The 15,666-nt window shown below is 39.1% G+C and overlaps 1 protein-coding gene across 35 annotated transcripts; it reads right to left on the bottom strand.

Moving 5' to 3' along the window:
• Positions 1 to 895: 895 nt before the first annotated feature.
• LOC116614186 (nucleolar protein dao-5) lies at positions 896 to 15,588 on the bottom strand. 35 transcript variants are annotated; one of them, XM_048724615.1, is made up of 23 exons: positions 15,313 to 15,447; positions 14,934 to 15,007; positions 14,301 to 14,392; positions 10,510 to 10,584; positions 10,298 to 10,378; positions 9,822 to 9,896; positions 9,612 to 9,692; positions 9,408 to 9,488; positions 9,212 to 9,298; positions 8,753 to 8,845; positions 8,501 to 8,590; positions 8,296 to 8,391; positions 8,052 to 8,144; positions 7,782 to 7,802; positions 7,322 to 7,399; positions 7,109 to 7,198; positions 6,910 to 7,005; positions 6,698 to 6,790; positions 6,299 to 6,376; positions 6,179 to 6,231; positions 5,902 to 5,979; positions 5,399 to 5,456; positions 896 to 2,190 (listed from the first exon to the last, which is right to left on the bottom strand). In XM_048724615.1, exons 1-23 carry the CDS (start codon positions 15,421 to 15,423, stop codon positions 2,090 to 2,092), a joined length of 1,875 nt encoding a protein of 624 aa, XP_048580572.1. In that variant the 5' UTR covers positions 15,424 to 15,447; the 3' UTR covers positions 896 to 2,089. The 35 variants fall into 35 exon arrangements, with proteins under 35 accessions (XP_048580572.1, XP_048580566.1, XP_048580575.1 ...); XM_048724609.1 differs by having other exon boundaries at positions 8,501 to 8,596; XM_048724618.1 differs by having other exon boundaries at positions 8,296 to 8,385; positions 8,753 to 8,848.
• Positions 15,589 to 15,666: the final 78 nt, after the last annotated feature.

The raw sequence follows: 15,666 nt of genomic DNA on the forward strand, positions 1-15,666 counted from the left end.
GACATCATGAAGTCTTTTGGGGCATAATTGAGTGCTTTGCTTATGGATATTTGCAAGCAAAGGTGGATTCATGATGATTTTTTCTTGTTTGGCTTTGCCCGGATGAGAAAATAATTTTCTAATGAATCACCACAGCTCTCCTAAATGCTGTCTTTTCTGAAACCAAATTGATTCCAAAATTGTTTACACTGCTATTCTAGGTCTGTATGAGCTGGAATTGATTTGTTTGGCTTCGGGGTGAAAATACTTATTAAAAAACATCTGACTTTGGGGAGAGGAGTGTTGTTTTCCCATGGATCTCCCAGAATGCTTTGCAATACGTAAAGATATTTTCGTGGTTGTACAATCCTTTAAGGAATGGACATTGTGTTTTGAGGCCAAGGAAATGTACCTGGAGGGTCAGAATAAAGGTATCTATTTGTGTCTTGAGCTGTGTTTGCTGATCTCTCTCCCTTGTGTGGTATTTTGAGTGTTTTATTGAGAGGGGTGATTCTGCTTTTCTCTCCTTGTTCGATTTGAGATTTGTCAAAGAACCTGTGCTATTATTTGGCTTAAGAGTAGATGCCAACACCTTGGTTGGATGCATATCTGCAAGACCATTTATCCCTTAGACTGATGCCTGAGTATCTTCATCTTGTTGTGTTTATTTTGAATTTATGAATTTTTTGGGTTGTGGGTACTTCCCAAAGCCGGTACAGGCCGGTTGAGGGGTCAATGTGTTTACTGACTACCATCTCATTCAACCATTTCCAGAGTACTGCGGATCGCAATGTTTCACCCGATCAGAATGATCATTTGGAAGAGAAACAACTTTGTGTAAAAAAAAAAAAAAAAAATATTCGCGTTAAGGTCAAAGATAATTGCACCGAAAAACTCTCAATAACAAGACACGGAGTTTCAGGTCTAAAACATTTTATTCATTATACAAAAACATTGTGTACATAATCAGTGTGAACAATGCTAATTAGCGACGACTGCGAATGATTCAAAACGATTGGCAAACAGATAAGTGTTAGCTCAATTGCCGGCTCCGTTTTCAAAGGGTTCAGTTCATTTTACCCATAACACCAGCGAAAATGTCATAATATTTGTTAAATTCACTGATGTATAGATGAACAAGTGGAGGCTTTTTGAATTATTTAGGTCAATCTAGCGATGAAAACAGCAACAACGCAATTCATCCATGGGTCGGCGAGTTGTCCCTTATGCTAAATTCTCAGGGGGCTGTGTTTACAAACCAATCCACGTCATGTCCATGCTGCCCTGGTTCTAGAGCCTCGACCATCTTAATTTAGTGGCCAGCGGAGCTCAGTGCCGTCGCAAGCTCGCTGGCCACTAAATTGAGAGACGTTCGAGGCTCTGGAACCAGAACATAAATGCTAATTTCTTTCACTTTTGCATACAGCTCTAGTAGTGTTTGTATGGTGATGTTCCAAAAGCCTAACCAAACGAAAAAGGCGGAAAACGTCCACGGCGGGTCAGCACTCAAGGCCTAAAACGCTATGCGACAGACTCGTCAATTTATACGTCCGTCTATACATTGTAGTCCCGTGGAACAGAGGAACGCAGCTCGAGTTGAGTAAAAAGGGAGCGTGAGTTCGAATGAGCGGAATCCCACTGTATTTTGGATATTAGTCTCTAGTCACACTAGTGTTTTATCATGCTGTATTCTGATTGGTTGACCTACTAGTGGACCATCAGTTATATTCTATAAGTTAGTGAGAGGTAACGGATTTGAAAGAAAAAAAGGCATATGACTAGACCAGATCTAATTAGCCTACTTATGTGATTTGACTATAACAGTTAGTCCAACCGCCTTCACGGCTATCGCCTTTGTCCTCACGGGCTAATAACTCGCGGATTGAATCAACGAAAATTGCTAAACAATAAGCGAATGTGAGCGGTACCTGACGAAACAGGAATCAGAGCTAATGGCAAATGGCATATGAAGAACAGTGAGTATACAAGGCTAATTGTTCCTCTTCATACCACGCCCTTGTTCTGTAATGCACATATACTGCGCACATACTGCGCGGACGAGTTCTGCGTGGAGGTATACCGGACTTCTCAGTAGACCAATGAAGCGTCCTCAATCACTGTCAAACTTGATGGAGTTCACGCTCGTATTGATGTTCCCTCCGCGGTAACTTCCTCTTTTCTTCTTCGTCTTCTCGTGTCGGAATGATTTTCCTGCAAAAAAAAAATAATAATAGCATAATGGTTAAAAGTTCGCTGTAAACTTATGGCAGGGCGCCGAATCCTTCTAATTTACAGCAAATCTAATGTAATTAAAGGCATGGTTAGGGTGATTATTTTTCCTTTATCTTTTTTTCTTATCTTCTCTATGGTGGGAAGTATCTGCCTTCGCCAATGCGTATATAGTAATGCTTTGTTGTAGCGCTAATAAAGAGTTATAAATATAAATAATTTATTGATTTCTAAAGCGCGTTCTAACATGACAAGATGATCGAACGCGCTTTACAATATATAGGATAGAACATAGGATATAATTACAATAAAATGTGGCAGATTAATTACAAAAAAATGATATATATATATATATATAACTAATAAATATAAAATTTGAATAAAATATAACTATGGAGGACAATATCGGTCAAGAACTTAAAGGTTAAAAGCCTCCTTAAATAAGAAAGGTTTAAGCTGCGTTTTAAAGTTTGAAATATTTTTACCATTGCTAATTTCAAGAGGGAGGCTGTTCCATAGCTTAGGCGCGGATATCTCAAACGAGCGGTCACCGAAAGTGACTAAAGACTTAATTCTGGGCGGTTGGAGCTTTCCTCCACTGTTCGATCTTAGATTATACGCAGAATGTGGTTTTATTGTAACAAGTTCGCTTAAATATTGTGGTGCGATTCCGTGGATAGCCTTAAACGTTAATAGTAATATTTTAAACTTTACTCTAAACTCAACGGGGAGCCAGTGTAGCTGCCTAAGGAGTGGTGTTGTGTGGCTGCGTCTACTCTCACAGATGATAAGTCGTGCAGCTGCATTTTGAACTCGTTGTACTTTAGTGAGCTGGTATGCAGGTAGGCCATACAATAAGCTATTACTATAGTCTACCCGACTCGTGACAAATGCATGCACCAATGTCTGAGAGGTACGTATTCTTCTGATATTATGAAGGTGGAAAAACGACGCACTACAGGTCTTTGTGATGTGTGTAGCCATTGAGAATGTCTCGTCAAACCAGGATCCCAGATTTCTAACAGGCGTGGATTTCATTATCACATCATCACCTACGCTTATCCCAGCGATGTTAACCTTTAGCAGTTGCTGTCGAGTCCCGATAATCATGAATTCCGTTTTCTTGTCGTTTAGCATAAGGGAGTTCTTACGCGCCCATAATCTGACGTCGGCGATGCAGTTCTGCGTGGATTCCATAGCTTTCTCTTGGCTTGACGTACCAGAGGGACTGAACGACAGATATAACTGGAAATCATCGGCATAGGAGTGCGCCATAGGTAGATGCTTATCGATGACCTCAAGCAGACTGCTAACGTACACATTAAACAACAGTGGTCCGAGACAGGAGCCCTGTGGTACACCTTCAATATAGACACGCTGTGTGCGTCCTGACAGGTAAGACCTGAACCAACTAAGAGCAGTTTCGTTCACTCCGAGCCTATTCTGTAGGCGATGAAGCAGTGTGGTGTGGTAAACAGTATCAAAGGCGGAACGTGAAATCAAGCAGTACCAGCAGGGGTGGTCTGCTGTCTGTTCATGCTAAGAAGAATGTCATTGCGAACTCTCAGGGGAGCCGTCTCGGTGCTATGGTTTTTCAGATACGAGGACTGGAACATTGGGTAGAGGCCATGTCGATGCATATGGTCTTGTAGCTGAAGAGCCGCCGCGGTTTCAGTCAGTTTAGAGGCATAAGCCAAGTTGCTGACCGGGCGAAGATTGGCTTTGGTTTGCTCAAGGCCTTCCTTCTTTAGCAAGGGGTTGACGGGGCCATCCTTCCACTAATCGGCAAAAGAACCCGACTGAAGAGATAGATTGATCATAGACGTGATTACAGGAATCAATTCATAAAGACACTGGAAAACCAAACTTGTCGGCATCGGGTCTAGGGGACAAGATTTCTTAGAGCCTCGGTTAATGAGAGCCCGTACATCATCAGTTGTCAGTTCTTTGAAACGACTGAGTAGAGTACGTAAGATCTTCATGGCAATCAGATGGCTCTACGTCATCAACACCACTTCCCATCGCCTCATAGATAGTGTTAACTTTCTGAATAAAATAATTAACAATATCGTTAGCAAAAGATGTGCCGTCACAACCACTCGGTAACACGAAGCTTCTAGGTTGGGTCAGAAGCGCCTTAGTACACCTGAACAGCTTGCCTTGGTCATAGCTGTTGTTAAATATGAAGTCGGAGAGGTAACTAGTCCTTAGTTCATAGTTCATAGTTCTTAGCCTTCTTAAAGGAAGCTAGATGTTCGACGTTCCCTGTTTTCCTCTATTTTCTTTCCGCACGTCGCCTTACCCTGATGGCGGCACCTATGTCTTCGCCGAACCATGGCAGTCTTGGTCTGTTTGTGATGGTTTTGATCTTCACTTGAGCATGACTATCAAGCAGTGTTGATAGAGTCTGATTGTACTTCTTCACTATGCCATTGAGATCCGTCTTAGGGCTATGGTGGAGTTCGCTGCTGCGTAAATCATTTTTTAGCGTGTCAATGTTTATAGATTTAATCTTGCGAAAACTAACAGACTTGACAGAGAATGAAGGCTTCGAAGATTCAAGTCGGCAGTTGAAAATAGCATGATTAGAAAAGTACCGCCCAGTAGCAGGCGCACTCTGCAGAATAGTGTCAGTTTCCCTTGTCATAATAAGATCGAGCATGTGACCATGCTCATGCGTGGGGCCGCTGACATGTTGTGCGAGATTCATAGATTCGATAAGGTCCAAGAATTAAGTGGCATGAGCATCGTTAGGATCGTCTACATGTATGTTGAAATCTCCGACAATAAGGAGTTGCTCTGGGGAAAGGATAATGGACTCAAGGAATGTAGCAAACTCTCCGATGAATGTGCTGACAGTTACAGGGCGCTGCTCGGAGTGTGGTGGTCGGAGGTAGTTACCAGCTTGACATCAAATTTCCCGAAATTTACAGTAAATTCGAGATACTCAAACGAGCTCTCCTGTCCAGTGACAGTGATGTTTTCGTTGAATAGAATCCCATTTCTGCCTCCTTTCCTATCAGCACGCGGGTGGTCGACAAGCCTGTAGCCAGATGGGACTATCTCACACCTGGCTGCAACATCATTTGGCTGAAACCACGTCTCGAGTTTCTAGGGACCGCCATTTTCCACATGTATCTTCACATGTATCACATACATACAATTTAAACTTGCTAATACATTAACATACCTTTGGTGAACTTGAGGTCTTTGTTGGCCTTTTCTCCCCAATCTCCAGAGGCTCCTTTCTGTTGATATAAGAAAACACGATGATATCTAAGCAACACTATGACCACATGGACAACTGCGTTTTGGAATTGCGATTTTACAACTTGGAAGAATTCCAATCGAAAAACTACATTACATCTTCCGTAAACCAAAAATCTTCAATAAACGAGTTGTCAAACGTTTACAGAATCCTCATGCATTCCTAGTGTACACACAGTGATCTGCTACCCAACTATCGCAGCGACGACTAAACATTAGGTACGCAGCGGCGTAGCCAGGATTTTTAACAGGAGGGGGCCCAAAAGGCTCTTTCAAGGCATTTTCTTCTGTATTTGAAATAATGTCTCATACATTTACTGTATTTTTGGCTGCTAAAAGGGGGGGCCGGGCCCCCTGGGCCACCCCCTGGCTACGCCCCTGAACACATATAGTAAAAGTAGCAGTAACATAGTGCAGATGACTTACCTTAGCTTCAAAGCTGTTGTCAGTGAGTCTGTGGTCAACCTCAATTTCCTCTTCAACTACACGGCGGAAAGGGGTCTTCTAAATGGAAAAACAATTCAATAGCATTTACACCAAGTCTAGAATGCTAAGGAATATGTTGCTTATTTGTTTAAAATGGCAAAATGTTTTTTTTTTGTCTTTCTGTCAAGATCATTGGCTCACTTTCTAAAAACTGACTTGACCTGACCTGACTTTCACGGCATCATGAAAACCAAGCAGGTAAGATGTGCAAACCTACCTCTTTTTTATCTTTCTTTACTGATGCCGTTACAGCAGGAGTCGACGAAGCAACTGTGAGGACAGAATGACATTTCAGTCAGGAACAAGTTGTAACTGGACTTGATATAAGATTTAGTACCTGGTTTAGAGACCTTCGCGCTTTTTGGCCGCTTTGCTGGAGGTTCATCTTCACTGCTTGAATCACTTGAACTACTCTCTGTTCACAGAAGCAAAGGCAAGTGGAGTCAGTAAAGTGTATGAGCACACTTTTATCTTGGACTAAAAAAGTGCCAGGATTCACAGATATAGATACTGTAGGCATTACTTATATGTAGAGGTGATTGAAACCAGTTAGACTAGTAGGAATACATGAGAATTTCAGAATGTGCAGCATAATTCTATTATACTTCATAGCCAGCCTAAAATGCTTTAAAATTCTTTAATGTTTTAAGTTCCAGTGTTCCATTATATACGGTATTGTTTTTGATGGTGGTTGTGGTGGGGGGTCGGGGGATAGTATCCCTATCCATTACACTACCTTCTTTAGCCTTCGTTTTAGTGCCATTTTTTAATTTAGATTTGGTCGGCATCTTTGTATCCTCATCACTGCTGTCATCAGATGAACTGTCATCTTACAAAAAAAAAATTAAGGTAGCATTACTTTAAAATGGAAGAAAAATCATATTAACTATCATGAAATAATGTACCGCATCTTTGCTTGCTCAGTTTCACAACTATGTTAGTATGTACCTGAGCTAGATTCTTGTTTAGCTGGTGTCTTCTTTTCTTTGCTGACAGCTTTTTTCTTGGATTTTTCTTCTTCATCGTCATCACTGCTATCATCACCTTGGAAAAAGTTTTACTAACTTAACATATGCACAACTTTTTATTTTAAGAAATTATGGCAAAATATACTGCTTGCGTCCTTGCAACCTAAAACATCAAATACCTGAGCTTGAATCCTTTTTCTCTGTATTTTTTGCAATTTTTTTAGCTTTCACATCTTCTTCAACACTGCTTGAATCATCACTATCATCATCTGCATTATAATACATATTTTTAAAGAGTAATATTGGTCTAATTTGATACAACTCTAGCTGTCTGTCTGTCAGTCTGTCTTGAAATGTTATTCAGTTGTTCAGCAAAAAAGAGGGTGCTGTACCTGAGCTAGACTCCGTCTTTCCATTTATTTTTGGTTTTGCTTTTTCATCTTCGCTACTTTCATCCTCACTACTGTCCTCTTCTGAAACAACAAAAGTTTTTTTTTTTTTGGAAAGCTTATAAATACTGCCTGCTCATTTGGTAATTTTATATTATTATTATTTTCATATTATATTTTGCCCTCCTTTACAAATTATGTTTTATTTTCAGGTAGAAAACTTTTGTTAGGAAGCAAAACTTTATTGTACAGTATCAGTCTCTTCCAATGATTGCATATAATATTTTTCTAAGGTTTGACTTACACGATGTCAAATGTACCTAACCTTACAACGTCAAATGCTGCATTTTAAACGTTTTTTTGTTAAAAAATAGAATGGTTTCTACCTAAAAGCTTGATTCTTTCTGAACTTGTTTTGATGGCGTTTTGACTGGCTTTGCTTATTTTTTCTTTGCTTCCTCACCTTCATCACTGCTATCACCTTCTGTAATGGAGTCATGACAGGTCAATGGAAAACTATATAATCTGCTTATACATTTTGTAAGCTCTAACTATATTCAATTTAATAACATAATCAAATTTATATAAACACGTAGCAAGACGTTCCCCAATAAAGATGTTTGATCAGTGCAGTACAGTTTTCTCAATTATAGTTTTGGAAGCTATTGTTTAAGCCTGTTACCTGTTTATAAATTTGTGATCTTTATTCACTCTAAAATTAAAAATACAGTACCTGAGCTAGATTCTTGTTTAGCTGGTGTCTTCTTTCCTTTCACATCAGCTTTTTTCTTGGGCTTTTCCTCTTCCTCATTGCTGCTATCATCTTCTATAGAAAAAGAAATGACTTCCCTTTTTAAACATATCCTGTATTATCTTCTTAACAAGGAACTATAACATTATGTGCATGCCCATGAAATGTGACATAAAAAATCAAATTGCAAGAGAGAAAATGATTTTATTGTGCTATATAAAATAACCTGAGCTAGATTCTTGTTTAGCTGGTGTCTTCTTCACTTTATCATCAGCTTTTTTCTTGGGCTTTTCTTCTTCCTCGTCGCTGCTATCATCTTCTTCTATAGAAAAAGAAAAGAATTCCCTTGTTAAACATATCCTGTATTATAGTATATTCTTAACAAGGAACTATAAAATCATGTGCATGCCCATGAAATGTGACATAATAACCTGAGCTAGATTCTTGTTTAGCTTGTGTCTTCTTTCCTTTATTGTCAGCTTTTTTCTTGGGCTTTTCATCTTCCTCGTCGCTGCTATCATCTTCTTTTATGGAAAAAGAAAAGAATTCCCTTGTTAAACATATCCTGTATTACAGTATATTCTTAACAAGGAACTATAAAATCATGTGCATGCTCATGAAATGTGGCACAAACAATCAAATTGCAAGAGAGAAAATGATTTTATGGCGCTATATAAAATAACCTGAGCTAGATTCTTGTTTAGCTTGTGTCTTCTTTCCTTTATTGTCAGCTTTTTTCTTGGGCTTTTCATCTTTATCATCGCTGCTATCATCTTCTTCTATTAGGAAAAATTGTTAATCTTATACACAAGGAAATACAAATTTATGTAAATGTACAGGTGTCGCATACCCAGGATTGATTGATGGGGGTGCACAATCATAAGTATCATATGGAAAAAGGATAGTGTATTTGACAATACTTTAATCAGAAATGACCCACTTTTTGGCAGCCAAGGGGAGGGGGTGTACCATGCACCCTACACAACCCCTGAGTATGGAAGTAATTTGTGTACATCCGTTGACAGCACTATCAAATTGTATACAATAAACTACTAAGTATGTACTGTGGCTCAAGTAACAGTGACAATACAAATGATTTATATAGTACAAACATGAATTTCATGCCCCTGACATCAAATCACCTGAACTAGATTCCTGCTTAGTAGGTGTCTTCTTTTCAACCTTTTTCTTTGGCTTTTCGTCTTCATCCTCGCCACTGCTATCATCATCTTTTATTTACAGTAAGAATGGTAGTTAAATGTGGTGAACAGTTTAACAGCATAGTTGAGGTAGACACCAATAGCAATAAAAAAGATAATAAAGAATGGTGCTAAATACCCGAACTAGAATCCTCGGTCGCCACCTTTTTTGCATCCATTTTAGGTTTCACTTTTTCCTCATCACTACTTGAATCATCATCTTTATTAAAGTAAAGTTCATAATTTATATTCAACATACAAGAAATAAAGAGATTCACAGTTTGCATTATGTTGAGGCACATGATAACAATATATAAAAGTACAATTCTAATAATCAAATTACCTGAGCTAGAATCCTCAGTGGCAGCCTTTTTAGCATCCTTTTTAGGTTTAACTTCTTCCTCGTCACTGCTTGAATCATCCTCTTAAGAAAAAAAAGAAAATATTAATTTCAAACAAGATTAAAAGAAATCTCATCATGTGCAAGTGACTCAAGTTCTATATACTATAACAATACAACACGTACAAATAGTTTCACTCATAGATGCAGTACCTGAGCTCGAACCCTTAGTTGCCTTCTTAGTATCCTTTTTAACTTTCACTTCTTCATCACTGCTTGAATCGTCGTCTGCAGGGAAATAGGAGGATATAAATAGCATATCATATGAATTCTAGCCATTTGCCAACAGCACCAACATTGTAGTTATAAGCTTTTTGGCTACTGTCATCAGATGAGCCATCTTTTCGAAAGAAAAACAAGGAGGAATCAGAATGCAACTAAGGACTGTTCCAAAGTGGTTCTTCCATTTATTCAATATTTTAAGTAAAATCCACATAAAATCCTCTGCGCCACCTTTTTGGCATCCATTTTAGGTTTCACTTCTTCCTAATCACTACTCGAATCATCATCTTTAGAGTAAAGTTCATAATTTATATTCAACATACAAGAAATAAAGAGATTCACAGTTCGCATTATGTTGAGGCACATGATAACAATATATAAAAGTACAATTCTAATAATCAAATTACCTGAGCTAGAATCCTCAGTGGCAGCCTTTTTAGCATCCTTTTTAGGTTTAACTTCTTCCTCGTCACTGCTTGAATCATCCTCTTAAGAAAGAAAAAAGAAAATCAATTTCAAACAAGATTTAAAGAAATCTCATCATGTGCAAGTGACTCAAGTTCTATATACTATAACACAATACAACACGTACAAATAGTTTCACTCATAGATGCAGTACCTGAGCTCGAACCCTTAGTTGCCTTCTTAGTATCCTTTTTAACTTTCACTTCTTCATCACTGCTTGAATCGTCGTCTGCAGGGGAATAGGAGGACACAAATAGCAATCAGATGAATTCTAAGCCCTTTGCCAACAGCACTAGTTATAAGCTTTTTGGCTACTGTCATTAGATGAGTCATCTTTTCGAAAGAAAAACAAGAAGGAATCAGAATGCAACTAAGGACTGTTCCAAAATGGTTCTTCCATTTATTCAATATTATTAGTAAAATCCACATAGAAACCTAATATAACCCACAGCAGTAAGTGTGAGATGTTACAACAGTATGTACGAAAGGCAAACAAGGCAAATACACCCTCAAATTACCCTAAATTACAAATTACATTTATGAGGCCTCTTTTGCATAAAAATGGTTGAAATTTCCACAACAAACAGATACATTATCCAACTTCATGACAAAATTGTAATTTAACCATATCTAAAAAAATTCGAGGAATTCAGCTAATTACCGCTGGCTGTCAATTAAGCTGAAAATGCCTATTTTCACTCTAGAGAGAATGTTACCCAATATTAATTCAGTATATAATACCTAATGATAAAATAAAACTTTTCATCAGAGTGCGCCAAAAAAATTGAAATGCGAGAAGTTGGTTGCGAAAAATCAAAATTAAAGTTTCGCTCAAGATTATTCCGCAATGAAATATAAATCCATGGCACACTTTGATGAAAAGTTTCTAAATAATTTCTAGTTTTTGAAGGCCAAGTTTCAGTTTGATTGAATAAATTCTGATACAGATAGAGCATATTTTGAGAAAATCGAACGCACTGTTGTTTTGCACGAGCAGCAAGTGGCACAGCAGTATGAGAAATCAGAGAGCTTCTGATGACAAAACTTCAATCATTTCCTGGGAATCGTGACTTTGGAAAGGAGATTTGGTCAATATGTGTCAAACTAGCTGCATGGGTCCACTTTGATGGCCACTGTTTTTGAAGCTTGAGTATAAAATAATTGGTGCGAAACTTCCTTCACAAAGCAACTTTGATTTAGAATATCTCGAAAATGAAAAGCACTAAGACACTCAAATTTTCAGGATTTCATATTAATATTATACAAAGGCAATCTACTGTTAAAATTTAAAGGCAAGTTGTCTTTCCTTTCGTATCGCCTTAAAGCACAGCTCTTAAAATACTGGCTACCATGCCACTTTCTACATTATACAGTATGACAGTGGCACATATTTAACACTAATAATCACTATCAAATGTGATGACTCACGTGAAAACGTACCTTAGAGCTTCTCAATTCTGCGAATTAACCCGCGAAACGGGCGCGGGCGTTCCGCGAAACGGGCGCGAGCATTCCGCGAAATAAGCGTGAGCATTCCGCGAGATAAGCGCCAGCATTCCGATGGGCGCGAGCTTTCCGTGAGATAGGCACGAGAGTTCCGCGAGTCAGGCGCGAGCTTTTGCAAAACGGGCGCGAGCCTTTCGTTGTTGAGTCGCGAGCACATAATGTAACAATCGGCAAAAGGGCTGAATCTTTCGATTTCCAAAGTCGGTGAAGTGCGATAGACATCTACTGAGATCTATACCTAAAAAAAAAGCCTCTCTTAGGATAGAAGTAAACAAGTACTGTAAGCAAGTATTTGAGTTTGGTTTCGTTGAGATCTCGAGTGCTAGCGAGGGAATCGAACGGCAAAGTTGCTACGATGCTACATCAAGACAATAGCGCTATTACCAATCGCATCTTGAGGGATAGCTTGATATCGACTCTGACAGTTTGACATTAGTCGGAAGATGTTTCGCTCGAAGCCTTGGTTGGTTCGCTAGAAGCCATATACTTGGTTAAGAAAACAACGTTTAAACATACTATGGTTTAAATATATAGAATCATAAATAAAATTTTATTAAATCTAGTCGTAGTAAAGTTATTTTTCTACATATACACTCGAACAACGATGCTTCTTAAGGTGCGTTCGGCTGGAGCAATGTAGCGATTGCGAAAATCTTTTTTGTGGTATCTATTTGATATGCGATTTTTTGAGCGAAGGTAAGCCGGCATGATTTATTCGCCGCCGTCATATAAATATATAACTGTTCTTCAACAACACACTGCTTTCAATATTTTAAAATATTTTTCGCGTTTTCCGTTAAAAATCATCGGATATTGTTACGTAATCGACTGGAAGTAAACTGGTGACAATGCGGCTTTAATGTCGTCGATGTTCAACAAAGACACTCGAACAATGCTGCTTCTTTGGTTTGAGTTGGGCTCTATCTAATGGAGCAATGTAGCGATTGCGTCAATCTTTATTTCAAAAGTAAGCTCACATATCGGGAATCTTTTTTGGGGGGTCTGTTTAAAACGTGAGTTTTTGAGCAAACGTAAACCGGCATGATTTAGTTGCCGCCGACATATAAACATATCATTGTTGTCCAACAAAGACACTCGAACAACAATGCTTCCTTGGTTTGCGTTCGGCTCTATCTAATGGAGCAATGTAGCGATTGTGTCAATCTTTATTTTAAAAGAAAGCTCACATATCGGGAATCTTTTTTTGGGGTCTGTTTAAAATGCGAGTTTTTGAGCAAACGTAAACCTGAGTGATTTAGTCGCCGCCGCCACTACATATTAAAGCCGCATTGTCACCAGTTTACTTCCGGAGGTCCGACGGAAACCTCAACCGGTAAAAAACGAAAGAATCTATTAAAATCTGAGATATTAAACAGGCCATCCGCTCTAAATTATCAATCACATCCCCAAAGAAACTTCCAATAAACACATTGCTTTCAATATTTTGAAATATTTTTCGCGTTTTCCGTTAAAAATCATAGGATATTGTTACGTAATCAACCGAAAGTAAACTGGTGACAATGCGACTTTAACATGTCGTCGTTGTTCAACAAAGACACTCGAACAACGACGCCGCTTCCTTGGTTTGCGTTTGGCTCTATCTAATGGAGCAATGTAGCGATTGTGACAATGTTTATTTCACCTTTATTACCCGACACATTACGAATTCCTACGTTACTTACACCAAATTGTTCCGCCAAATTACAACACTACGTAATGACATATTTCTTTTCGTTTTCAGTAGCGCTAGAACGATCAGTGATAGTTTGATATCAGGCTTCGGTAACCCTTTGTTTAAAAAAAGCAGTCACCGAGACTTTCAAGAGTTCATGTCAAAAACTGTCGTCCTTATTCCCCGAATACACTACTTATCTCTAGCAACGTACACAAAATTGTCCTTAAATTGCCAGACTAACTATTTCGTATGTATTTGCGATTCGAGAGAAAGTACGATCTGTGAAAGTTTGTCAAGGTGCTTAGGTACTCTTCTAAAAAAGCCGTAACGACACAAATTGCTAGACAAAATCGTCGTTCCGTGCGGGGTAAAAAAAAATCGTCCTTTCGAAAAATCGGAGTTGACAAAGGATCAACTTGCTGGTCGCTATTCCGTGTCGTTTATAAGATACGAAGCGAGGTGTGTTTAGCAAGTCGCGAGGCTTCCCGTTGTCAAGGTGCGAGCGTTCCGCGAGAAAGGCGTGAGCTTTCCGTTATTTAGGCACGAGCGTTCCACGAGATGGGTGTGAGCTTTCTGTTATTAAGGCGCAAGCATTCCGCGAGAAAAGCGCGAGCACTGCGTGAGAAGGCCGCGAGCTTTCCGCGAAATGGGTGCGAGTTTGGCCAAACTCGCGGAAAAGGTACGTTTTCGCGTGAGTCGTCACAAATTCTATACTCAAATCAGGAATGTATCAACCATACACTAACACAGGGATTCACACAAACCTGAAGATGATGATGACACATCTTCAGTTTTTCTCTTTTTTCTAGGAGGCTGGGATTTTTTGTTGTCATTCCTTTTCCTTTTGGCTTGATGGCTATGAGAGCAGAAACAGTTATAGACATAAAAATATAGCATGTAAAAACAAAAAATACTTAACTTTAGATATATAGTTTAGAATAATACTCAAAAATTTATCTAATAAAAGGGTACCGTACATCCATCAATCCTATGGCAGACTGGCTTTGAGAACACCTTTATTTTGACCTCCCAACCTCTCCCCTAATCAGACCATGTGAGCATATTACAAGGAGTCAGCTGCTCTGACCTAACCTTTTAAGCTAAAGAGCATATAACCCCCCTCCCCCTCCTCCACCTCCTCTGGTAGACTGGTCCTGGGAGCTAATTGCCAGAAAATGTTAGTTGTTCTGACCTCACTTGGTTGGCTTGTGTTACATCATTCCTCCCTCAACCTCCCCTCTCTGGCAGGCTGGTTCTAAGAGCTAATTGCAAAAATTCAATTGTTCTGACATTACTTGGTTGGCTTTGGGTATATTACTGTCCATCCCCCCCACCCCTTCCCCCCCTCTAGCAGACAGGCCATAGGAGCTAAATTGCAAGAAGTCAGTTGTTCTGACCTTACTTGGTGGGCTTGATTCCATGCCTCATACCACTGCATCAACCCATCCTTGCCATCAACAGATGTAAGTTCCTGATCACAAACAAATAAGCATGTTCTAATAAGACTTTGGAGGGGAGTCATACTGTAAAAAAATATTATAACCAAACAAATAAAAAACAAGGCGTCGAATTCGAAACTAATGTTTGTATAATCTACATATTCTAAATAATTATGTGTACTTTGGGATATTATAATCAAGTAATGATTCGGATAATTAATGGTGTTACACATGATTTGATTAGTTTGAGAGCTCGTGCCCGACATAGTGACCTCAGTATTCTGAAGGAAAGTCGAAACTATAGTAATAAATCTCGCACGGGGAACACCACTCATACCGTTCCCACTTCCTTCTTGAGGAGTTTCGCGGTCTTGGCGAGCTTGTTTTCAATCAGAAAGGCGTAGATGTACGGATAAGTATCGCTAGGGACACCGATAGATTCCGCCATGATGTTTTTACGACCACGTGCAGTTGTACGCTGACCTACCGGACCGCAGAGGACTATGGGACTATAGGTTGATTGGCTGTCTTCCTTTTGCTTTGAACAAGTCTAGGTTATTCGATTGTTTCGTGATTATGATGCACGACTGAGTGGAGTACGAATTTTAACTGCTTTGAAATGTCTGTCGAAAAAGAGGTCTAAAAAATTAACTGAACTTGAGAAGTCACGCAACGTAATTTGTGAATGGCG

Source organism: Nematostella vectensis, chromosome 3 (assembly GCF_932526225.1).
Source record: "Nematostella vectensis chromosome 3, jaNemVect1.1, whole genome shotgun sequence".
NCBI lineage: Eukaryota > Metazoa > Cnidaria > Anthozoa > Actiniaria > Edwardsiidae > Nematostella > Nematostella vectensis.